The sequence below is a fragment of the Lepidothrix coronata genome, unplaced genomic scaffold, assembly GCF_001604755.1.
Source record: "Lepidothrix coronata isolate B3197 unplaced genomic scaffold, Lepidothrix_coronata-1.0 Scaffold60, whole genome shotgun sequence".
NCBI classification, from domain to species: Eukaryota; Metazoa; Chordata; class Aves; order Passeriformes; family Pipridae; genus Lepidothrix; species Lepidothrix coronata.
Window position 1 is genome coordinate 3,639,843 of NW_016690240.1, and position 26,359 is coordinate 3,666,201.

General features: G+C 34.9%; 1 protein-coding gene across 3 annotated transcripts in view; it reads right to left on the reverse strand.

Annotated features, from left to right (window-relative positions):
* Window positions 1–26,359, reverse strand: part of ATP11A (ATPase phospholipid transporting 11A) — a 109,991-nt gene that overhangs the window by 25,799 nt on the left and 57,833 nt on the right. For all 3 annotated transcript variants that reach the window (XM_017817376.1, XM_017817374.1, XM_017817375.1), the window contains exons 3-19: window positions 20,818–20,907; window positions 19,607–19,687; window positions 17,986–18,093; window positions 15,136–15,264; window positions 14,519–14,622; window positions 12,000–12,050; window positions 10,486–10,550; window positions 10,015–10,096; window positions 8,567–8,717; window positions 7,172–7,369; window positions 6,521–6,694; window positions 5,043–5,206; window positions 4,660–4,731; window positions 3,741–3,814; window positions 3,388–3,491; window positions 1,513–1,694; window positions 766–1,017 (exon numbers count right to left, since the gene is read on the reverse strand). In XM_017817376.1, coding sequence (XP_017672865.1) covers window positions 766–1,017; window positions 1,513–1,694; window positions 3,388–3,491; window positions 3,741–3,814; window positions 4,660–4,731; window positions 5,043–5,206; window positions 6,521–6,694; window positions 7,172–7,369; window positions 8,567–8,717; window positions 10,015–10,096; window positions 10,486–10,550; window positions 12,000–12,050; window positions 14,519–14,622; window positions 15,136–15,264; window positions 17,986–18,093; window positions 19,607–19,687; window positions 20,818–20,907 — 2,081 coding nt within the window. The remainder of the gene's footprint in view (window positions 1–765; window positions 1,018–1,512; window positions 1,695–3,387; window positions 3,492–3,740; window positions 3,815–4,659; window positions 4,732–5,042; window positions 5,207–6,520; window positions 6,695–7,171; window positions 7,370–8,566; window positions 8,718–10,014; window positions 10,097–10,485; window positions 10,551–11,999; window positions 12,051–14,518; window positions 14,623–15,135; window positions 15,265–17,985; window positions 18,094–19,606; window positions 19,688–20,817; window positions 20,908–26,359) is intronic.

A 26,359-nucleotide genomic window follows, 5' to 3' on the forward strand; every position in this document is an offset into this window, starting at 1 on the left:
AGATGATAAAAATGCTTTAGAATTCAATTCTTGTTTTTAGCGGGGGGGCAGGGAAAGCAAGCAATGTGTACCAGCTATAAACCTTCAAATAAGCAGCCTAATTTACTGCCTGTATGAGATTTAACTACAGTATACGTATTTTTTTCTTTTTAATGCTATTTTTATCTTATTCCATGTTATGTTTCACTTTTATATACATGATACCTATACTTCTATGAAAATTCAAAATACACAGAAGTCAATGATTTCTTTACAATTTAGGTCACTTGAAGTATTTTTATGTAGACCAGAAGATTTGGTCCTCATCTGTTCTGTAAATGTAGCATAATCTTCCCTAGAAAGAGCCATATATTGCTGCTCTCTGTGGCCTTGGTCTTATCAAGAAAGTTATATCATATACTAACTCTGATTACACGAATATATCTTATCTACTTCCTTTGTAGAAGTCAGAAACAGTATTTTGCTTTGTAACCTCTTCTTTTTTTTCCCAAGAATAAACAGTTTTGCAGTGGAAAAATAAGTAATTGCAATACCAGTTGTGATTTTTCTTTAAATAGTTAAAGCCGTAACATAAGTAAGATAAAGAACCATGACTGAAAATTTAAATTTATGTAGAACAAACATACTTAATTGTCATACAATAATTCACACTTTAGCAACAGAAACTGAAACATACTATGTTCTTAACGTAATTGGTCATCATTTCATTGTTTAAGAAATGCACAGCACCACATTCCTGGCTTGAAAATCCAACTTTTTCCTTACCCTGAGAAAGTATCCCTGGTTAAGCTGCCACTGTGTCTTAGGACAGTTTTGCTTAGGTCAAAAAGCACATCGTGTAAACTCTGTTCCTCAATTTTCTTTGTGGTTAGCTCAAGTATTTGTGTATTTCTTCGGAAGAGTTTACAAGCATAGCAAGTAGCTGCAGCAGTCTCCATTTTGTCTCCTGTTAAAACCCAAACTTTAATTCCCGCTTTCTGGAGTGCTTCAATAGTGTCAGCAGCTTTTTCTTGTAGTCTGTAAAGTCAATTGACAACACATATTGATAGATTGCTTGGAAATGAGAAATTCAGAGGTTCTTACTGAAAGATTCTAAATAAAAAATTTCAATAGAAGTTATCAGATAAAAGAATTTTCCCCAACATGTGACTCTAAAAATGTCTGGGGACTAGTACGTGTTTTCGAATCTTTTAAAGATCTAATGATTCTATTCTTCCTTTATTTCCTCAATGCCCATATTGTAGTTCTTTCTTCCAAACCTTTTCCTTTTAATTTGATCAGTGAAGTATTGCATGAACTGCTTGCAAATGGCTCGAATACACTGATTTTTGTACACCTAACTACTGTTACTAGCTTACTAAATTATAAAGTTACCATGTGTAACTTCAGCAAGCTAAGGGTGTGGAATTGATTCAAATAAAGGGTTTTTCAAATAAGTCTCTAATGCAGAAAAAGACTCTTCAATTACTTTGATAACATCACTAAACATAAGAAACTAAGAAACATACTAACCGATCTTCAACAGCTGTAGCACCAAGTAAAATTAAATCTCTTTCTATCTTCTCATACACTTCTGCCAATTTCTTGTCCCGATCCTGGAGGGCCAACTTTGCATTCTGAAGCAGCTTCTGTACTTTGCTATATTCTTCTGCTGTGAGCTTTTTATATGCAACGCACAATGTTCGCAATCCCTCCTAAAGAATGCAATCAAAAGAAACAAAATGCATATTATAAAGCTCTTCTTAGACTTCTTGTTGTTTATGCTGGAACATCTGAAAAACAAAAATCATTTTACTACTAACACAAAGAGTCCCACTAGTCACATTTATACTGAAGTAAATGTAGTACAGACTGCTACAGAACATGGTTCAGCTTGATTCTCTGCTGCCCTGGAAGCAGTTACAACCTGAGGGACAAACCTCAATCCTCCAGAAAAGAAACAGAGCTCAGTGACACAACTGGATGTATTAGATTACCAGGGAAGGGAGAGTCAAGATAAAGGTTTCCTTCCCTATGTGTATAATTAGGCAGGATGAGACAGAACAAATAACAACAATATAAATAGTAGGTCTGCAGAGTCTGATTTTGATGCTGTGTTGCAGCAGAGGCATGAACAGGGACAAAATGTCACAGACCACATTGAAAGTGAAAATCCAACTGTATCATTTCAGTCACGTGAAAACTAGAATTTAGCTGCAGGTGTTTCAGACTGCATCAGACTTCTGGACTGTGTGATGAATTAGAAAGGCAGTATATAGACTGTGTGAGGTAGGGAAAAGCTGCTATAACACAGAAAAGTTTTGCCACTTCAAATTGCCTCTCACAATAGCATTTAACTGGTACTTCATCTGCTTAAACTTTAATCGAGAAGGTATTTCTATAGTTGTTTATTAACAAATCAAGATGGAGAATTATTAAAATAGCTCCCTGCTTCTTGTTATTGATAAGGGCAGGTGGCAGGTGCATTTGCTTTCAGAGGCTTTTGTATGTAGAAGCCAGCCCTATTTCCAATTATCCATGATGAAACAATAGCTGTTGGTCTGACTTTCTTTCTTGAGGGACATTGGATGGATAGGATATGTAAACACTTCTCTCAATTTCATTGGCCTTCTTCACTTGTGATTATCATTCAGCTGTTTCATATACTAAAACAAAGCACTTTGAGAGTTTTGAAGTTTCCCTTCAAAACAAAAGCAGGTGACAGTGTAGGGGTTTTTTTCACATACCTGTAACAATACTTTTTTTTCAGTTTGAGTACTGGATGCCAGCAAATGTTATGCTACTTTTAAGACCAGCAGTCATATTGCATTGCAATGAGTTCTACATATTTTTGGACACAGAAAAATTCAGTATTTCACAACTACCTTCTAGATAAAACCAAGTTCTGAATTTCTTTTAAAGGTGATCGGCCAGTTCACAGCAGATTTTTAGCATGCAAAAATGTAAGATATGAACGATCACTGCACTGTTTCCCCAGAGCTTGTAAAGCAACCAAAGGCAGCAAATCGCAGTTGCTAAGGCTGGGAACTGAAACTAGCAATGAGATTTACAGTTTTTCACTTTTCTTATATTCAAAAGTTCATTCAAACTACCACAATTACGAAAGTGCCATACTAAAAAGCTAATTGATGACCTCTGGTTTAATATAGAGTTGTGCATATCTAATGCATTCATATTGTACCACAACTACCATTTGGAAGATAAGATGGAGGACAGATGCAAATAAGGGAGTAACACAGACTGCTACCCACATGAGTGAACTTTGGCATAGAATAACCTTGGTGCCTGGGGAGACAAATCTCTTAGCAGATAAAGCAGGAGGTAAGAACACTTAATTTCTTTTTGATACGGACATCACGTGAACAGATCAATAAAATGCAATCTTACCACTGCATTGCGTTCTACTCGGGATCGTACTTGTTCAATTTTGCCTTCTTTAACCCTAGGAAATATGGAGGAATCTGCTCCCTTAGAGAACAGAAATATATCACCTAAAAAAAGACAGCATATGGAATTCAGAATGACCAAATATACTTTCTTCAAAAAACATCCAAATTAACACATTTTCAAAATGTTTTCTTTCAACTTTTTAATAACACTTGCACCCATGCTAGTGCGTGATCTCCTATTTTATAAAGAAAGGCACACACACTGTGATTAATGTCTAACTCTTTTATAAACCTGAAACAAATTCAACTGAAACAAAAAATTTAAGAAGAAACAGAATGTGACAGTCCTACCTGTTGAAGATTTAACAATTACACTCATTCGTCGTCTCACAGAATCAAAACTCAAAACCTCCAATAATTCAAACCTGAAACAGAAACGGAATTATTTTTTAAACAACTCTGTTTTTCCTGATCCGTAAACTGATTATTATGACTTCAAGCATTAAAACATGACTTCTAACATGGAAAATTATGTTGAGTACTATGGAATATGAAACTAGTACAGAATGAAACAGCAGGTTACAAATAATAAATAGGGGAGGCCCCCAAGAGTCCCTGCATAGTTAGCAGAGTATCCATGCAGGAAGACCCAGATACACAACAGACCTAACCAGCAGACATCTACAGAAGTGTAAAGTAACTTTTTCAAAAGTATGTACATTCCATGGAACAGCTGTACTACTTAAATGTTATTGAAAATTTCACTCATGTTATGGTCTACAAAATTTATTCTACATGTCAAAGGAAAGCAACAACAACAACAAAAAAGTACCTGTTTTAAATTTCTTTGAACCAGCTATAAAAATTTATTTTACAGATATTACTCTTCTGTAAATTCTACAGATTATTTGTAAACAACAAATTGGGTAAACACCATTTTCTATTAAGAAAATATTTTTTACCATATAAAAAAGGAAAAATACCCACAGTTTCTAAAACTGTTAGGAACTATGAGATTAGCTCATAAACCTCACACCACATCTTTGTTGTCATATCAGTATTTTGTACTGCATACTATGTCAAACTACTAGACGAAGTAAAATATAGAACTCCGGGGTTTATTAAAATTATCAATATTTTATTTTTCTATGAAAAGGTAAGGTTTCTGACTTTCCTGATTAAAAATTAATGTATAAGGAAATAATGATTTATTAAACACATCAACAAAAACTCTTCATCAGTCTATTTTGTTATATTTTTAACCACTTACTTTTCTATGTTATTTTCCCGATTTAATATCTCCATAAAATTGTCCTTCAGCCTTAGATAGGTGTACCCAAGTCTGTAAAATGAAACACACATCTAGAGAATGAATACAACAAATATATAGTTATCCAGTTTAAGCATGCCATAAGGTTTTAAGAACAAGCTTATATTTTGAAAAAAAAAAACAAACATAACAAACCAACACCAAAATCCCAAACTGCTTTTAGTTGATTTTAGAATATGAATAATTATGACTGCATGTTAAGAAAATTATCAACTGTAGATTACTTGGTGCTTGTTATTACAGTTTTTGTGCTCAAAACAATTTTGAACTTCAGTGATTAGATCCATAGATTAAAAAAGCATAATACCTAATTACACACATACCTCTGTATTCCTTCAACTAAAGCAACTTCATCAGGTGATGATGATATATATATACAAGGTCTTCTTGAGAGCTGGTTTTTCTTCAATCCATCGACACTGTCATCATCTTTTACTTGAACGGTGTGGCAAAGACAAAGAGCTCGGAAAAATAGCTCCTCTCTCTCCTAAAAAATAAAAAGAATGGTTGTCATTATTTGTTATCATTTTTAAGTATTGCTTTGAAAACTTTTCTTTTGGAAGGTGAACTCATTACTGCTGTTCCTTATCAGACAAAGGCAGTGTCAGAGGTCACCTTCCCTTTAAGGGGAGCCGAGTCTCTGCCAGTGGCAACCACACAACTGCTTCACAGCTGCCTTTACCACTAGTGTTGCCCTGTGAGTCAAGCTTCTGCTGCCCAAAAGAAGATAGTGTGCAACTTCTGCCTCCTCTGAGCACCACCATGTGGCTCAAAGTGTTTTTCTTTTGCTTAAACTTTAACAACTTATATTAATTAAATACTAGTCAAGGTACAATTTAGGAGTCCTGAGTCCACACAGAAGGATGCAGCACCTGGAGCACAAGTCTTAACAGGGAGTACAGATTTCAGTCTCTTAAGCAGCTTGAACACCTCTCGGAGCTACATAAATTACCTGAGTGCACACATTTTGGCAGCTGGAGCCAAATGCTTTCTAAAAAATTTCAGATTATTTGTTAATGACAGCTTCTTGCATCAGATAGGTATTTCTATTTCATGGATACCTGGCTGTGTTATACCCTTATTTTCGTATCTGAAACCTATCCTTGTACTGTCACTGTAATTCCAAGATAAAAACACAGCATACTTTGGACCACATTCTGAGGGCTATGGGTGAAGGGTATGGCCAAACTATTATATGATACTGTACTGATATATATAAAAATATATTTTCCTTTGGCTATGATTATCCTGCCCACTTACACACTGCTCACTTGTTGACATGTGAAGACTCCTTAACTTTCAACTTACTTTTATTTATACAGCAAAAGAGCCACAGTATATACATGCTATGTGCAGGACACTTCAGATGTGGCTATATTAAATGACATTTTAAAGTAATTTAATTTGATCATAAACCATTCTTTGGCGACATCTTCATTCAGTGATGACTAAGTAAGTGCTTGCATTGAGCACTCTTCCCCTTGGAGGAGTTTCCTGCTTTGCTTTCGCCTCTGTGGCTAATGTTAAACAGAAACCAGTTATTACATTTCTTTAGTTACTAACCAGAGGAAGTTCTGTATTTTGGGGTTTTAATTCAGTCTTACATTTGCGGTAAGATGAGAAACTTCCTATTAAGCCTTTACATCTTACTCTAAACTAGAAAAGGAAAAATGTCTATGAAGTTACCTACTTTGCTTAGTGAAATTAAAGAATGTTGTATTTCTAACATTCCCTTCATCAGTACAGTTCAATTTTCATGTTTCATTGTGAAAAAACAAGAGCATAGAAAGAGTTATCATACCTTTCCACTTCCTCCCGGAGATGAATCGATCATATCAATGCCTGTACAATCATGGAGAATTTGGCCATTGCAGATAACATGTGGTACATAAACGTGCCCTTCAATACAACATTCTATGAATTCCATGTTGTTCTCAGTTAACGTTCCTGTTTTATCTGTGAAGACATACTCAATCTGCAAATGAGCACAAATTAAAAACAGCAGGAATATAACCAGAGGTTTTCCATCATCTCTTAACAAAACTGAGTTTATTACTGGGTTACATCTTTCTTTAAAGATCCTTATGCAGGCTTTTCCAGAAAAGGAAGACGACCATTTCTTTTGGCAGTTATCTTCACAGAAATGGAAACAAAATGCACACAAATTTATTTTCCCAGGGATTAGTATTTAATGCACATGCCTCGATTTGCATCAGTTACTGTCAGAACAGTCTTTAGGGTAGTATCAGAATTCCATGCTACAATTATGTTAGCTTAAATGAGGATTCTGGACACATACAGTTATACATATGGGCAACATTACCACTCTGGAAACACTCATTTTGCCTCAATATTGAAACCCCTAAAAAAACTCCACCTTTAAGTAACAACTTTAAAATAAACTGCACTAGAGACAGTTGGAAAAAAAAAATTACCATTCAATGAAATTTACCTGTCCCAATTCTTCATTGAGGTCAGAAGTATTCACCAGTGGTCCTAGACCCGTGTCCTCATCAAACATTTCCTCATCCCATGTAAGGAAATAAGAACCAAGAAATTTCTGCATTTCCACAGTGACATACATGGATACAGGAATAATGTAGTTGAAAAGAACCATGAATGCAAGGAAGTCTGTAAAAGCTCGAAGAAACTGCCAAAGAAACAAGACGAAAATATTGATTTTTCATGTACCATCAAAAACTGAAAAATTACTACATATATTTACATATTATTTTTTTCAAATAACTTTAAAACAGCAAGCAGTGCCCTTCGCAGTTCACAGTTCAGCATAGGATGTAGATCTTCATGGTTTATAACATCACAACTAATTTGGTATGAAATAAAAATTTCGATTTTAAATTTGCATTTTTCTTTAGACATACAGGTGTAGAATACAGTTACATAGCATTGTGGCAAAGTTCTAGAACAACTAATGAGAGTGGTGAAGATGTATTTGAGAACAAGGGAAAAAATAACATGTATGTTCGCAGATTACCAGAAAAATACTGTAGAACTATAGCAACTCTTCCAAGGATTACCAAACTAAATAACTTTCAGGTAGCATTTCATTAATAAATAAAGGGATTCCTTTCCCTCTCTCAGAACAAGTAGAACATGTGCAGACACCCTAGCTCAGTTTTTCAGTGGTGGAGCTATAGTCAACCTACTGAGCATGTTGAAGTAGTGCTACTGTTGGTAATGAGAAATCTAGAAAATGCCTGGCTAGCATGTGCTCATTATGCATTTAGGGTAGGGAAGCAAACTGTCCCCTAGTTTGATTGGGAGGATTTAGTGAAATAATACTGTGCTTTCTGTAGTGCAGGGTTCAGTTCATTACTTTGGATCATGAGTATCCATTCTGGACAACGATCTTGTTCCTGTAAGAACATCAGACACTGGTAACTCTTGATGCTGGCATCTAGTTCTCATGAGACAGCTATATGAAACCAAGTTTTTGAGGGATATTTTTATAGAGATTCCCACAGTAGATTCTTTTAAACATGTCTGTTACAGAACTGCCAATAGCTGTGGGACTCCTTCCAGTCTTGTATTTCTCTGCAAGAGGTTAGTCCTTTAGTAATTTCCATAAATGACAGGCAACTCCAAAACACTTTCATGAAGCTTTCTATACTAAGCCAGACATTTTCTCACCAGTTAAATTCACACATACAACTAAAGGACAAAAATTTAATATACAAGCTTTCTACAAATACACTATCACCATTGTTAGCAAAAAGAGCAAAAATTTATGACTGGTAAGTAAGCAAGCTGTATATACTTTTCAGTAAATACTTATAAATTAAGGGTTTAGATAAACTTTTTTTTGTATTTTAATTTACTTCCATACCAAATTTCTTTTCCTTTCTGGTTCTGTTTTCTGATTATACCATGGCTCATCACGAAATGGTTCACTCTGCCAGACATACTTCAGAACAGTATTTATTAGTGCTTTACTGATGAGAATACAGAGGTATACAATAAGAAATACATTCATTGATCTAAAAAAAAAAAAGGGCAAAATAAGAATTCCATTAGCATATAAGCTATAGAGTTTATTAAAAAATGTACTTGTGCTTCAGCCTAACCTTTGTTGCAAGTTTAACAATACTAAGATAGTATATAACTTTTCTACGGTCTTTTTCTAATGAAGAAAAACGTTGAGGACTATTTTCTATTTAAAATGTAAACTGCTATAATTGTTTCCAAAATGTGTGACACATTACCAAAACTAGCATATTAGTGGAAACAATAGCATAGATAGAGTCATAACAGAATAACTGGGCTTGCCTCTGCAGACCTTTTTATGCCATTTCTCTGAATCAATATAAACTCACTCACATAAGTACTTTTATAGAAATATAAAACCATCAGGAACATTTTGCTTTGTAGCTGTAATGTTTTAATAGACAGATCTAAAAAAAGAACAAGAACATTTTGCATTTAAAATTATATTTTCATTAATGATGGGCCCAACCTAAAAGCCATGTTCACATTAATAACAATAGAAAGAGACACATCGTCATTGCTTAGTCACTGCATAAGAGAAGGGCTGTCAGCTGGTCAGTACATCTTGCCTCAATAAATGACATCTCGTTTTTTACAAGGTTGGACCCCTTACTCAGAGCTGATGAGTTCAGATAGCAGAGTAGGACTAGAAAATAATCTAATGTAAAAACAGTAAGTGCCCACTGTCAGCTCATTCCTTAAGGATAGTAGTATCTTACTTTCCCATTACACATGCCTATATGGAACTTGTTAATTTTAGCTAAACCATGGAAAACACGCCACAGACAAGCACTGTGTTACTGCAGCTCACCAAAAGTGAAGTGCATTAAAAAAGTTATTTTTACTGAATTCAAGAGTTAATTGCAATGAAAAGCATTGAATGTTAGCATAATAAAACACTTCATGGCTAGTCTTCGCAAACGAAGATTCGAGAATAAAACACACAGCCTTGGAAAACTGTCAGTAGGCGTACTCTAACCAGTGAAAGAAAAGTCTTCTGGTACAGGAAAACGTCATATCTTAAAAAGCTAGGCATTAAATTAAAATGGTTTTATTTGTTAAACATCTAACATTAATAATAATTCAGTCTTAAGACACTTTACTTATATGGTCTTATATGACTGGTATTATAACTAAAAAATATTCAGAAAGAAGCAAAATCATAACTCCTACCTCTTTTTTTTTTATTTAAATCAATGAAACATACACTTTTAAAAAAAAAAATAAATCCCGTTTTCACCATTCAAGCATACAGTTTTCAACCCCCAAAATAAATAATAGAAATTTTACTTTTCTACAGCAGATCGCTTCTGTGATTTTGCCTGGTAATTTAATGCCATCTTAGTTTCCATGCCAGTGTAGATAGCAACACCTGAAATTAGACAATTTGTTTACTAAAGACTGTACAGTACAATAACTTTATAAGAGCACAATTCACTAGATTATAATATTCTGTCATTTCTTTAATTTTCTTTAGTCTGAAGAAAAAGAACAAACATTTGGATGATACCCCAAAATTAGAAATGGCTTTAATATCTTGGTTCTTAGAGGGAAGTTTTAAGCAGCATTTAAATCCCATTCCAGTCACAGTTTTCAACTGCTCAAGTGTTCCTATGCAGCATCAGTACCCCTTATTAAGAAGTTGTAAATCAAGTGACTTAAAAGAAATCATATGCCCAGTAGTAACTGTACAGTTGTAACCTTTTTTCATGTTTGCTTATTAATTTGGTGTCCATTCAAACAGTCAATACAAATATTTACCAAAGATTCTTTCTGTGTTCTTTAAAGTGGCTCCTCTAAGGAGCAGATTTTCAGATCCTAATGGCCTGCAAAACATAAGTATCAGAAAACAAACATTTAGAGAAAAACATCAGACCTTGGTGAAAGTCATGTAAACCAGGAAATTAGTTTTACTCAAATACTTTTATTTTGTTTAACAAACTTAATAGGAATATGTAATATTTGAAAATTAAAAATAAACAATCAGATGCTTAAAATTAAGCTCATAATTTCACAAGGCGAATCTTGAACCAATGCACCTGAAACCCCTGTGTGTAGGGACATAAATAAAGACTCATCATCCTAATTGCACAGTTCTTATATTTAAAAATACTGATTCAAGTCTGTTTTAGGCTTATATAAACTATAGTGTTCTGTATGTTAGAATTATTTATTAAGGAAAATACAGTCTTCCACTTTAAGTATAAATGGCATATAAGGTATCTTTAGATACTTCTTGGAAACATTTCAAAGCATGTCGATGAATATAGGTAAAATAACTTATTGAGGCATAATGTAAGGATACCCATGCAGTTTAAATAATATTTTGGAGCATGATATGTAATAAATAAATCACCATAGGTGTTCAAAACCAAGGAGTACTTTATAGAAAGACTGCATGAAGAATTATCAGATTCTAGCCATACAGCAAAAAACCATAAGAAGTAAGTCCAGTGTTTTCTTGTGGTATAAAACTAACCCAAAATCACAAATTCTAAACAAACAAGAACTCCAGAGCCATAACTCTGATGTAAAACGTGAAACTAGTTCCAGGAAACTAGTGGAGTGATGTTACATTAATGACACAGATCAATCGACAGTTTTTATAGCAGATTGTGACAGAAAACAAGGTATCTGAAGAGGTTAGGAAGGCACTGAGACAGAACTGAGTAACTCCCCATATGCTGGGATCCAGGGTATCACCCTAGATCAAACAGCTTTCCATCCTATTGCCTTGCCTCTATGTGGCAAGGACCTGAACAAAATCAGGTACAGCAAGCTGGATGTTGCCTTCCTTGCATGCACAGCACCATGGGCATTTAGACCCTTAGTAAAATTAAACATGATTATTTGATGTGTTCAAACTCTTCAATATCTAAGAAGAAAAATGAGAGAAATAAACAAGTGATACTATTCGTATTGTTTAGTGTACTACCAAGATCTCATGCTAATGAGACAGTATTGTACAAGTGTTGTCAAGATCCTATCAACATTTATTTAAAAACTATTTACTATTTATTTACAACTATTTACAAACTAAATACATTTCAAATAAAATTGAAGTGATTAAAAACAAAAATATAAAAGCAGAAAAATATGATTGGAAAAGGAAATATTTATGATTTATAAAATAACAGTCTGGAATCTTTTAAGGAAAAATATTCTATCATTAAGACAAGGCAGCACCATGCTGGTGAACCAAAGATAATTCTTATTATTGATATTTATTCAACTGTGAAAATGTTTAAATATGTAGAAACTCTGGATTTCCCTACCTTGCAGTAGGCTCATTCCTATCATGGTAAACATTTATTCGACCAACAAATCTGAAAGGGAAACATACAAGTAGTTTAACAGCACTGCTAACAGATTATTTGAGAAATATTTTCTAGAAAGTATTTATCGAAGCCAGTGTAAATTTTGCGTATAAAAAAATATACCAGATTATAAAATTAGGGATAAATCTTCTAAAGAGACCCATGAGCAAGAAATAGCAAGAAGACTTATTCCCTAAACTTCCTGAGAGAAGTCAGTGTAATTACTATCCTTTACAACATCTAAAGCCTACAACTGAATTAACACCAAAGCAAACCAAAGCATAGAGCCAGTAAGTAATTTTCCCTCTGAATATCTCTAAGTACATCTTATCTGTATGCAGTGGGCTGACACTGGATAGCTGCTAAGCACCCATTAGCCTCTCACTCATTCCCTCTCCAGCAGGATAGGGAAGAGAATCGGAAGAGCAAAAGGAAGACCATAGCAGTTTATTAAGTGAAGGGAAAAAACCAAGTGATACAAGGGCAACCACTCACCACCTCCCATCAGCATGCCCATTTTCAGCCAGTCTCCAACAACAGCTACTTTGGAGACTATCCCACCCCAGTTTTCTTGCCACAGAATATCCCTCTGGTAAAGAGGTCAGCCATCCATCCCCAGTCTCTTGCCCACACCCAGCCTATTTGCTAGAGAGGCAAAGCCAGGAACAAAAAGTTTGACACTCTGCAGGAATTTGTCAGCAATAGCTAATACTCTGGTGTGCTATTAACACTGTTTTATTTAGAAAAAATGATACAAAGAAAACTGACGCCATTCTAGCCAGATTTAGTACACTGTATTTGCACTGTATCTCAAATCAAAGGGGATTAAGACCAACATTAGTGTTTTGATTGGTGGAGGAAAACTGTGGGAGCTGGTGGACCTGTTACCCTGAAAGGGAACCTCTGAGGTTCACTGGATCGGTAACCTGTCTGCTCAGAGAACATACAACACATTAGGGCCACATCTAAAGACAATGTACGTCTGTTATGATACATCATACTATGTGCCTTTGGAAAGAAAGATTCACCACTGTGATTTTTTGAGAGATAAAGTGCCAAGTAAAAATCAGCAGAGATTCAAGCTTTCTACCAACCAGCATTTTCGTTATTCATCTGTCAACAGCTGTTGCAACAAATTCCACCATCTAAGATAGCACAAGCTTCAACTTTCAATGATTTGCTTTGTATTTAAAAAAGGACTAAGCCTTTGATGGACTTGATTTTCTAAAGAATCTATTACCATGCAGATTTTTAGACCAGTTTCTTGGTCACTGAGATCGGGGAAAAGATACCTTCACACCTCAGAAACAAGAAATGTTTTCTCTGCATCTTCCAACAACATTTGTCAAAAGAGTACATTTTTGTTTGTCACCACATTGCTTTCTTTGTATTATTTCAGCTATTTTTACTGTGGCAGAAAAACCAAGTGTTTTCCCAACAGTATGGGGCTTTTTGTCTTTGACTATTAAGGAAGAAACCTGAAAAGAGGCTTCTAAATATTTATCAGTAGGTTTAGTGAAATTTTGTACACTACTTTTGTAAAATATTCAGCACTGCATGACTTTAAACAACTGCGGAGGTTTTTCTTCATGTTCTGCATGTTTAGTTTTTAAGTGTCCTGCTAATCATGATGGCTTCATGCTATCATTAGTTAATATAATTAGCTAATATCTCAAAGCACATGATCTGAGGTTAACAACAGCAGATGTAAATCCGTATTCCAAATAGTCTTGACTATTTAAATTTTTTCTGGCCAACTTCTTGTCAAATTTGATTAAATTAACAGTAGCTTAATCAGCCACATTACAAGGTAAAGTTCTCATATCAGGAGTAGAAGTGTTTGCCATTTTCTTGTTATTCATTTGTACTCAAATGTTATTATTTTCATTCTGTAGTTTCTTTACAAGAATCTTTTTAAGCCACTTAAGCATTTTGTGAGTGTTACTTTAGTTAAAACTAGATAATATAATCTGTAAATCCACTTAACTGGGCACACATAAACTACAATACTTTGCAATATGCTGAAAGCAAAGGAATGAGTGATGGAGCCATAAGCAGCCTCTCCGCATTGTAGAACACCCCCTCTTTCCCTGGAGGCTCCTTGAGAACTGCCTGTGGCATAGGGCTCTCTCACATACAGATTGAGTAAGGGTGCAAACATCAAGAAAAACATTAAGTATTAGTAAAGCTTAATTTCTTTTCTATTTTCAGATTAAAAAGGAATTGCTGTTCTAAAATTTTCATCACACTCTCCAGTGGATTGCTTTGTGCTATCTCTGGAGACCACTACCCATCAGCACACCTGAGGGTGAATGACCTGCAGAAAAGGAGTATGGATGAAAGACTAACCTGACTTCCAGCTCATTCTGGGGTTCCCTCCAACCCAACAGATGCAGACAGCATCTTTTCATTATGATATTTTTTATAATTTATTTCTAGGGTACCTTAAATGAAACAGGTAAAAATTATTTTCTTACTTATAAAGGTCAGGCTGAGGTTGTTCACATTCAATGGTAGCATGTAGTGCATCGATTTCTTGTTCATTGTGAAATGCCTTTGTATCTTGAACAGCATAGTAAGTCTGGAGCGAATAAAATGGTGTAAATAAAATTAAAAAGGACAGATACACAAGACAGTAATTTGCACATGTACTTCAGATTGGCATTAAAATACATTTACTCACTTTTACATAAGAGCTCATAGTTCAAATAAGATGCAGCGTTAAATGCTCCTACTTGGGCATCATCTTACATGGTCTTTTCCAACCTTCATGATTCTATGATTATGTGCCAGTACCTTGCAGTGTACTCACAAATCAAGTCATGGTGAAAGCATTTAAGTACAAAAAAGTTAGTGCACTATCTCTGAACCCTGCATTCCCAGATTGGAGACAGACAAAATCACAAATAAATATGTTTTAAAACTTTTCATACAATAATGTTTCTTTTAGAGAAATGAGATCAACTGGTAGAAATACAGATTACGCAAACTAGTGTATCTGCTCACATATATAAGCACAAAGTCATATTGTGATCTGTGTAAAAAAATAAAAGCAAACTTTGCCTTAAAAAGAAAATGTAGAACATTTAATTACTTTATGACTGGATTCACCATCCAAACTAGTTGTTGTAACAAAACATGTTCCATCTCCTCTACTGCTTGATAGAAATATTAAATCACATGGGAATGTTTCATCTTCTTTTACCATTACAATATCTCCAACCTAAGGAAAAAAACATAAGAAAATAAAATGCATTTATATAGCAGCCCAAATTTCAGATTTCAAAACTAAAACCTAGATTCACACAAATATTTTGAAAATTCATCAACTTTCATTTACACTAGGATTTTGCCAGAGAGCAAAGAACTATAGAAAAATCTCTGAAAAACAGAATTATACCTTGTGGAATGACTGAGGTCTACCTCTCCTCTCAGGATTAACTATTTTGCAAGTACTGTCTTATTAAGTTTTGGAACATTGTTTGAGAGATGGAAGACATTATCCCTGCTTCAAGACTGAATACAACAAAACACTGTTTCAAAACCAGCTGGAGATGTGAGCTACTCTCATTGGCTCTTGAGGATAAGCATCTAGTTCCAAATATTACAGTAAGAGAAAGAAAAAGCTAAGAATTCCAAGTCTGCCAATGAACACAGGGTACATTTTTAGAATTTGTGACTAGGTGTCCATCCTGGTTTTATTCGCATTTACAGATGAGCAAATGAATTTTTATTCATGCAGACATAGGCAGTATTTTGCAGCATGTTAAAGTATCACAGAACAGCCAACCAAATACAAATTCAAAATATTCCTGCAAATCATTCGAGAAAAAAGGCATTTGCTACATTTTTGGAGGTTACCTTTTACAAATAATTACAAATTAACAAGTTGCAAAGACATACTCCACATCTTAAGAACATCAGAGTTTCAATAAAAATACCATCAAAAAGATGTAATTCTTGCAATGTTTCATGTAGGTCAACATCTGTTCAATATACTTTTATGTCATAATTCATTATAATAAGACTCAGCTTAATCATTGTTCTTGTCATGTGCTTATAAAGCTAAATTCCAATACCCTCAGCAGCTGGCAGGATTCAGTTAATTCTAGTTAAGCAAAATAGCCTGACAACAATCAGCAACATTAGCATCTTAAAATAAAATTTTAGAATTACGATAATAAATTAGATTTATCTATTTGTAGATATGCAAAAGGCTTTTCTTTTCTTAACCAATGGCGATGAAAAGTCTCAGATTGTACACCTGGCAGGGGAGAACACAAGCTATTAAGCATACTTGCAACTATCAGGTATGAAATTCTCTTTTTCCTTAACCCAAAACAAATAAAAGTACTAGCACATAGCAACTTCTTAATAAAATACAAAAGATGTTCCAGCAACATTTGTCACTATGTCAGCTAAAGATGCAAAGAGAGCAGAGACAGGTTCTTTTCAGTGGTGCCAGTCACAGGACCAGAGGCAATGGGCACAAACTGAAACATGGGAGGAATCCATCTCTTTTTCACTGTGCACTGGAATAGCCTGCCCAAGGAGGTGTTGGAGTCTCCCTCCTTGGAGATATTTAAAACCTGTCTAGTACATGGTCCTGAGCAAACAGCTCTTGGTGGCCCTGCTTGAGCTGGGGTGTTTGATCAGACAATCTCCAGAGACACCTGCCAACCTCAATCGTTCTCTGTTGCTGTGAAAAAGAAACCTCCTCTTTTAGCAAATCTTTTTCCTTTCTTTAATCGAATATCTAAAGGCTTTAGGTGCAGAAAGGTCTACCTTTATACAATCTAGTTTGTTTTCTCATGTATACAGATCAGAGAATTTTACCCATATTTACCCATATATACAGATATCCCTTTCCAAGCAAATATTTCCTATGTCTGTCCCTCCTATCATTTACTTGCTCAATACACAATCTCTGAAAAGCAAGGAATAGGGGAGAAATTAAGAAAACATAGGCAACAGATTAACTAATTGAATTCAAACCTCAGTTATGCAGTATTTTTTTTGTTTGGAATATTTAACGGGTTAGTTACACACACAGAATTCTCAGCATGTGACATCTTAATCTGAGAAGCCCTAGACAGAAGCTATTACGCTCAAAGAGAAGGTCACAGCAGAGAGGCTGTGAACACTGTTGATGCCTTTATGCCCAAACACAGCAGAGCAGAAAAAGATACCTCAAATAAACATATTAAAAATAAGAAAATTCCAAGCACATATCTATCAAATTTTCTGAGTTCTAAAGAAAATGATGATAAAAAGTTAATCTGCTCATGAAAAGAGGGGAAAAAAGACAGCAAAAATTAATTTCTGAAAATAACCCTCAAAATCTCAAGAAGGGAATGTAGCAACATTCAGAAGGTCAATGAAGAGACTGTGGTTTGCTGGGTAATGAAGAAAGCATTCAGAATGTGTTGTGTATATATGTATGCATATATCTGTATATATAGCATTGACTGTCACAATCATAATTAATAAATTATTAATGTGCATCATAGTAATTGTGCCTCATCCCTGGGAGTGTTCAAGATCAGTTTGGATGAGGCTCCGAACAACCTGCTCATGGTAGAGGGACTGGAACTGGATGATCTTTAAAGTCCCTTCCAACCCAAGCCATTCTATAATTCAATGATAACTGCAGATGACAGAAATGGAGTAAAGATAAATAATGAGATTAATTTCAAGTTAAAAACTAGAAAACGATAGGAACATTTATCAAAGGAGTTTAACTAGGCAAAGAAAGCAGAAACTTAACTAATTTATAAAAATACTTTATTCAAAGGTATTAAATTAAAAATTAGTATATTGCAGGTCTAATCTCCATAAAACGCAATAAATGCTATATCATCATACTACATTTCTGTACAATTTACTTTACATGTAAAGTGTGTAAAGCCTGACTCCCAAAACCTGTTAGATCATAGTTACTTACTCTCAATTTTCGGCTTTGCTTTCTGACCAGTTTACCATGTTGAATGAAATGAACAGGGTATTGATTTATTGCATTGTCGGCTTTATGTCGCAGCCAATCTTCGTAACCCTAGAAAAGAGTGAAATGGAATGATGCAGTGGTGTACATTTGGCTACAAAGACACAGAATTGCTCTAGCTTGCAAGAAAAATTTTAAAAATTATCCTTGATCAAGAAAAGGAAAAAAAATATTCTCACTAGAACAAATGGAACTGTGATACATATCAGTACTACAGTCATGCTGGACATCTATGAAAAAGAATATTCACAATTACCACTGGTCAACAACATTATGTATTTTAATGAAGACATTTTGATGAATAGGGATGTTTCCAATGTGCAGAACAGTTTCTGGTATTTAAGTGATCATCTCTTGCTCATGCTCTATTGTCCCTTGAGTGAGTGCAAAGTACTTATAAAAGCAGTTGCCAAGAAGATAGATAGAAGTGTACAAAATAGATCTGGAAAGACTGGGACTTTATCTTGCAAGATGATAAAGAGATGACCTGACTAGAGGTGGTCATACTTCCCAACTGTCATACAATTAAGCCAAACCTTTTAACCTTATATACAGTATATATAGTTGGGAAGAATTTTTCAAAAGACTGTGCAGCAAAACCTATTTTTATTGTTCAATTATCCTATGAATTTGTGTTTCATACAAACAGACAAACTAAATAAAGGACAGGGAATCTGGAACTTTCCATTGAAAAGGTGTTGCCATATGATAAAGATTGGGACTGACAAAGTCACCAGTGGTTAAGAGATGGAAAATACCACATTTTTACATCTAATTCACTTGAGCACATTTGAAAATTCAACGTAGAACAAAAGTATCACTTCCTTAAATACTCCCAGAGATAATCTGGGAACTCATAAGAGACTTTAAACTTTAGTGTATTATACTCCCAGGGGTTGGAACAGCTCCTCAAACAGGTCCCAAAATCTACACCAGTCACTGGGAGAAAGACCCAAGGAGATAGACAGAACTGTAGTAGTGGCACAGCATGTCATAACCTGGGCTTTGGTAGGTCATTACTAACAGTAAGACTTTAAAATTTAATATTTCAAATCTTAATAGTTGGAAAGCCACACTAAAATAGTAGTTCTTGCACGTATCACAACTTGTGCTCAATAAGAAGAGCTGAATTCAACCATAGAATATACTCAATTATGTATAGTTAGCACTGTAAAGAAACAGAATCACAACTTGCCACAGCTTCTTTGAAAACTCATGAAGGAAAAGTCTGCATTTGGCATTAAGATTGCAAAGATAATTGGTTATCTATTAAGGAACAGTCAAAATTATCCTCTGTTTTGGGTCTGCCTAGAGTGGATCTTCACAGCAGTCCATATGCTGCTATTTTTTGTACTTGGGGCTAAACCAGTGTTGGTTACACCCCAGTGTTTTGCCTACTGCTGAACAGTGCCTGCACAGGATGAAGGCTTTCTCTTAAACTTTCCCCCGCACCAGACCAGCAGGCTGGGGGTGGGCAAGAGGCTGGGAGGGGGTAATGCCTAGACAGATCCAAAATGACCTGACTGTTCTCTTTAATTTTACTTTTGCTAACTAAATTACTCACCTGTTTAATAGCTGTTACAGTGATGACAAATAAAAGTGGAAGTCCACTTGTAACTGGACTAGTAGGTGTATCAATAATTAACTGCAACAAAAGGAACAAATATTTTCAGGTTATATTTTTGTGAATGTAAGCAGTCAATCTTTCAAGTAAGATCTTTCAAGCAATCATTTCACCACTATGTTACAAGGCAGCAAAGAACTTGAATTAAGAAGAACAGAACTTCGATAGAACTTTAAGAATATATACTGTAGCAACAAAAATTAAAAGTTAGATGGTATAAAAAGATACAACACTGTAGTTAGATCATGTTAACATTCAGACGTTAATGTCTCACAAAAATATTGGCTTGCAAGAGTTAAAGGAAGTATTAGACTGGAAAGCTGCATCTTAGGAGGCAAAATTATGGAGCATCGTTAGAAATTAGCACAGCACTGGCTTTACATGTTATACAAAACAGCTGTTCTTATGCATACAAAAAGTAAATCCTGAAAAACTGAGCTGCAGCTTCTGCAAACATAAACAAAGAGGTAGAATTCAGAGAGGGAGTGCAAATGACAAAATCTAAATTGTCATGGGAATCCACATCACTTTTCCTTCTACAGAATCTGGTATGCAAAGTAATACAGGTTTCATTTAGTAAGATTTTTACTGTTTCACACATTTAAGTGGTTGCAAAAGGTTCAGAATGAAGACACCTAGAAAGCAACACACTAATTATTCATGGTACTAATTACAAAAACAAGTATTTATGTACCCCACCTAAGTAAACATCATACCAGTATCTATATTTCGATTTCTCTACAGATCCTGATGACACTACAATTGGAAAACTGATGCCAAGGAATTATTTTTATAAAATATCATGTTTTGCAAAACTAACAAAACTTTATCACCAACATAATTTATAATACTAGTTTTACTGAGCTGGATGTTTAGTACAAAATAAAAATGACACTCATTCTTTTAAATTTTATCAAGACATGTCTTCCCATCAAACCAGCGATGGTATCAAACTCTGATTAGATTAGATTAACATTTACAACCTGGAAATTAAATAAGACTCTTTTTGTCACATCATCAGTGTAAAAGGCTGTCCAGGCTCAACCATTTACCTCCTTAGTCATCAAAACCATATAATTTTTAAACCTTTTTCAACTCCTCTCTTTTTTAGAAAGAGTCCAGGAACTTACTGAAAAATGGAGATAGCTTACCTGAACAAGGAAAATGATGAGAAAATAGAAGTTAGCTATTCTTCTGAATTGCTCAAACAAATTTTTTGGTACGAAGTTCCAAAATGTGTACTGAAAACAAATGCACAGATTATGAGTCTTTGTAAGAAAATTTTATTTACATTCTATGGAAAAAAAAAAATCAAAAATGTCATAATTCACATTTCAGGATTAAATTAAAAAAAAGAAGTATTTTTGTTAGTTTAATAATTTACTGAAATTGAATCTTAAATTGACAATCATGTATTCTCAGAATCATATCGATTTTCTAAACTGTGATAATCTTTCTACTAGAGACTGTAATAATTTCTAACTAGCAACAATGCCCATTCGGAGATTTAGTTATGGAACAGATTATTTAAAGCCATCAATGGATTTTAAAAGCATGTTAGTCACTTCGAAGAGCACTTTTAATTCACTCATATGTTGTCTGCATGACTTGAGGAGATAGGCAGCAGTCTGAGAGTTAACTATACAGTCACAGCAAGACAATCAAATAAAAGTTGTCAGCCCCTCTTCTGTTCCTTGGCTAGGGCACAAACATACTCCTTAAGATAAAAGTATAGTGGTGAATAAGAGTAAATGCATATTTCTCTACTGATCTTACCAATTATCAAAAGTTTTGTAAAATGACATAAGAAACAGTATATAAAACTGCAAACAGAAAATGCTAAAATTTCAAAGGAAAAAAAATCATATAAAAGTGAGAGAGAAAGGATCTTACACAATCTAGTCCCCTTCCCCTGCCCTGCAGACATTCACTTACACTTTTCACACAGCTCACTCTGTAGATCCAGAAAATCGTTGCAAGGATAGCTTATTGGAACACACGTAAAAATGTCAGCTAAAACTGTGTGAAAAGGTCTAAAAAATGGCTTGAGAAAACTAACACTGCATAGTCTTATTATCTAAATTATCCTTTGACACGTAATAAAATGACAACTCCAATAAAACTTTCATTTCAAAGGAGATGGGTTAAGAAGCTTATCCTAATTTATTTGCTCTGCTACAAATGTGCCTTGTCTCCTCATGGCAGATTGCACTTATACTTGCTGATAACCAAATTATTCCATGAGCTAGACATCTTTTGAATTTGGCCCTGAAGGCAAAGACAGACAGAACTCCAGAAGGGAAGTATTTCTATTACATCTGCAGACAAAAAGGATCCTTGAGAAGTATCCCTTAATAGTACATGAAGCCCTACTACATAGAATAATCTTTTTACTTCTTGAGAGTTAAAGCCTGGACAAGTGTAAGACATAGGAATGAAATGTTCTTTTTATATCACGTGCCAAAAATCAGTATCTATTCTAAATCGCCTTAAGTTACCACTTATCCTGGATAAGTGGTAAAGTCACATGTGAGCAAGCCAAAACTCAGGCAGGCAGACATGCAACACCTAGAAAAATCAAATGCTCTAGTTTTGCAATCAGAACACTTTTCATCAACAGGAATGCAGCTTGCACTGCCCACTACCTGGCTACTTATCTTGGAATTTTCAAGAAGAACCAGTTAGACTTGATTATAATTCCTTGCATAACAATCCTGGTCATTCAAAACTGCTGTTGTGATAGATGAAAATACAGATTCTATTCTACAACAATAATTGTATATTTTCATCATTAACTTTATCAGGTAAATTATCTTTGTTTTCTAATTCTATCCCTTTATTTTTCAAGAATCTCCATCTGCTGAGAAAGAAAAACAAATAGAGGTTTCAGTGAAAAAATTTTGTTAACATTCTTCTGTTTAGCTCTTTTGATAGAAGCAGTGTTTTTTCCATGGTAAAGAGGTTTTTTGACTGTTAAAAGTTTTATGATTTATACAAGCTCCCCAAATCACCTTCATTAAAAAGAAAATAATCTCTTATGCAGTGGCTTCCTCTTTATATCTCCTAAAGGGTTATTTGACTAAATGTGTGGTAACAGCATATTATTGTCAGACTAGAATGTGATTGAAGAAGTCAATTAAATCAACTAAAACGAGAATCTATAACAAGGTTGAATGTTCACCTTTACCTAGCTTAGTATCTGATCCTCCTCATATTCTAACCTCAGTTCACTGCTTTCTCTGTCAAGCTGTGGTCTTTCCCACAGCTCCACCTTTGGTCAGCAACTCTCTTAGCTGAATAAAAGTGAATAACCTGGGAACAGATTATTTTTGTGGTCTGAGAAGCAATTCCTAAAATGAATGCTCCTTTAACATGGAAGACTTCTTAAAACTTTATTTTCAAACAACTGCCAGACTTTTAGCACTTTATTACACTGGGTTTCAGACATACAAAGTATGTCTTTATTCCACCCATTTTTCTTCAAAGGAATATTTGAAGTTTAGTCAAGAAAGAAAGACCACTAATAAGATGTCTAGCAGACTCACCCCTGCCCCAGCCATCAGTAGCTCAGAGCAGTATCTACAAATGGGTAATTAATGTTTAATGACCATAATCATTCCCCAGAGAAGCAACAGAGTGGCTGCTACTCAGAACAATATTTATGTCATGATTGCATTCAAGGCAGTTTCTCTACCCTAGTTAGGCAGAAACAAAATAAAAATCTGTAAAGGAAAGACATTAAAAATGATGATATTAAATGCATCAGATTACTGTGCCCAGAGTTAATACCATCTCTCATCTTCAGATACTAGTCTCGTTCTTTGTAAAATCTGAAAAGCAGTCTATGTATATTTAACTGCCTTTTTTCACTGTAATTCACTTGAAGGACATAAGGTTATCCAAACAGTTACACACTATTTGAATAAGCTTTTAAATTGGGGAAGGCTTCATTGATCTTCTTTAATTGCTACAATAGAGGCCACAGCACATATATGCTTTTTTGCATGCAGGAGTTAATACATCAAACAGCAAGAAGTAGCAGTCACACATTCATCCAAGAGATGAACACACTGTGCGAACAGATGCATCTGAAGCACCGTGCAAGAAATTGTAAAATCAGTCTGTCTGGTGTCAAATCAGCATCATTCAAGTAGAGTTTCTTCCCATCTATAATTGCCATAGCACCTGCAGTGCTGGTGTACTTCTGTAATCATATGCTTGAACTACTCATGTACACCTTAACAGTATTCCAGCTTATGCCCCTGGTTTCATCTCACCAATGCACCAACTACTGATGCCATGTTGTTTTCAGCTCCAACACCTCCTTATTAGAGCCAGTCACATGAATTCAAAGATACAAAATAGTGTTCTTGACAATGGCTTGATTTTTTTAAAACACTGTACTTTGACCTTTTCATTTGATATCTACATGCCAGAATTCTGGCTCATATTTCAAGCTTCTCTTTCTGTCCTAAGAGGCAGGTATTTCTTTAAGTAAATGGAGAGTTTCTTAAGTAATCACTTGACATCAAAAGCTGGAGCAATAAGATAAAGCACTCCATACTGCACTGAGTTCTGTCAACACCTCAGTTTCTTACACATTATTTGTTTTAAATAGTCAACACCTCTCTTCCAACCCATTCTGATTTCACTCACTTCCCCTCAATCTTTTTGACTATTTTGTGTAAACTCTTAAAACTATTATGACAAAAACATCTACTATGTTGCTTCACCCTGGTTTACATACATCTTGCTAAGCTGATTCTCACCCCTTCTGCAAAACAGAATCCATCCTGAAGATAGTAAGTTCAGGGAAGTATAGAGAAAAGCTGAACAATAATTTTGCAGTCACTTGTGTCCATAGTGACTTCAGTATTTTTAATATATGGATTTTTATAGTATCTATCAGTTACCAAGAAACACTGCATTCTTAAAGTTGCAGTTTAAAAACTAGATTGCAGGCATGTGTGTCTATCATAGAATGGTTTGGGTGGAAAGGGATCTTCAAAAGACCATCTAGTTCCAACCCGCCTGCCATGGGCAGGCACACGTTCCACTAGACCAGGTTGCTCCAAGCCACATCCAATCTGGTCTTGAATGCTTCCACAGATGTATTATCCACAGCCTCTCTGGGCCACCTCTTCCAGTGCCTCACCACATTCACAGTAAAGAATTTCTTCCTAATATTCAACCTAAACCAACTGTCTTTCAGTTTAAAGCCCATTCCCCCTTGTTTTATCATTAAATGCCCTTGTAGAAAGTCCCTCTTCATCTTTCTTGCAGGCCTCTTTTAGGTACTGGACACAACACTCTCTATATAATACCATCTTACATAGTATTATGCTATTAAACAACATAAGCATTTAATATATTACATAGATATAATTATCCCCCTTCAACAGAATAGTTGAAAAAGGTCTGATCGAAAGTTTGACAATTTCCTTTAAATTAGTTTTATTTATAAAATGATTACTTTTTTAAAACACACTTTGTCTAACTCTATCACAGAACTGGCAAATCAAACTGTAGCAAAGGGTATGAAAGTACAGGAAGTCAATAATCATCTGAAATCGTAAGATCCGAGTTGAGAGCATGGCTTGTCTAACTCAAGTGACTTGCTTATAAACACATAGGAAGTCTGTAGAAGAACTGACCTATATTCTTTAATGTATTAACTCAGTATCAAGTCTTTAACTTGAGGCAAAAAACTTCAGACTTCTGTGTTTATATGCTACTCAATAAAATTGGAATATTTTGAAAAATACTTTGCAATATTTATGGCAATTTGGAGCTGTAGAAGGACAATTAACAATATTGTTAACGACAGTATTAACATACGTGTCATCTGCACAATGTTTATCACCCCACTGAGGGAGGGACCCCTGTTTCTCCACATCACAGGGTTGTTCACATCACAGGGATCCCTGGGGAAGCTCTGCTACATGTAGGGCTTTTACAAGTGAATTAGAGCCACCAGTACATTCAGAGAAAGTGCAAAAATAAAACTGGTTCAGGGCAGTTAGATCAAATGATGCCTACGCATTTGAGGAACAAGCATACATATTTTGGCATAGGGTTTCTTAAAAACTGTTGCTAATAAAAAAGGAATTCTATTAAAACGAAGAAGCCTATCTTTAGTCATCCTTGTTTAGCAACTCTCAATCTTATAATACAAGCTATTAATTCCAGGAACTCCTCTGACAAGGACACTCCTCAGCATCTGTAATTATCTAATTATAATTTTAAAAAAATAAAAATAAATCTTACAGCACAGATGACTGACTGAAGACAAAACTCACAGAGAATGTTAGGAAAACAGAAGAGAAAGTGTGTGAGAGTAAGTAAACTTCACTTTCTTATATGTGAAGTGAGAAAAATTACACCTGTCCTCCCTGGTGTTAGGTTTGGATCTGCTTGTTTTGCTTCCTTCTTCTGCTTCTCTCTTGCTACATGCAGACTCCATACTGACACAAAAAACTTAAATTAAAGGCTCTGTTAGGGATAGTACCAGCAGAGTATAAAATATTGCTAATAACCGTGGACCAAGTCATGGGAAGGGTAGATGGCTTCTCCTGGGAACACAAAGGAGGTTGCAGAGAGCTTTTGCCCTGGAAATCCCATCCAGGGATCCATCATCAAAAGCAAACAGGAGGTCTTCATTGCTCTCTCTAGGCACTGGCAGTTATCCACAAA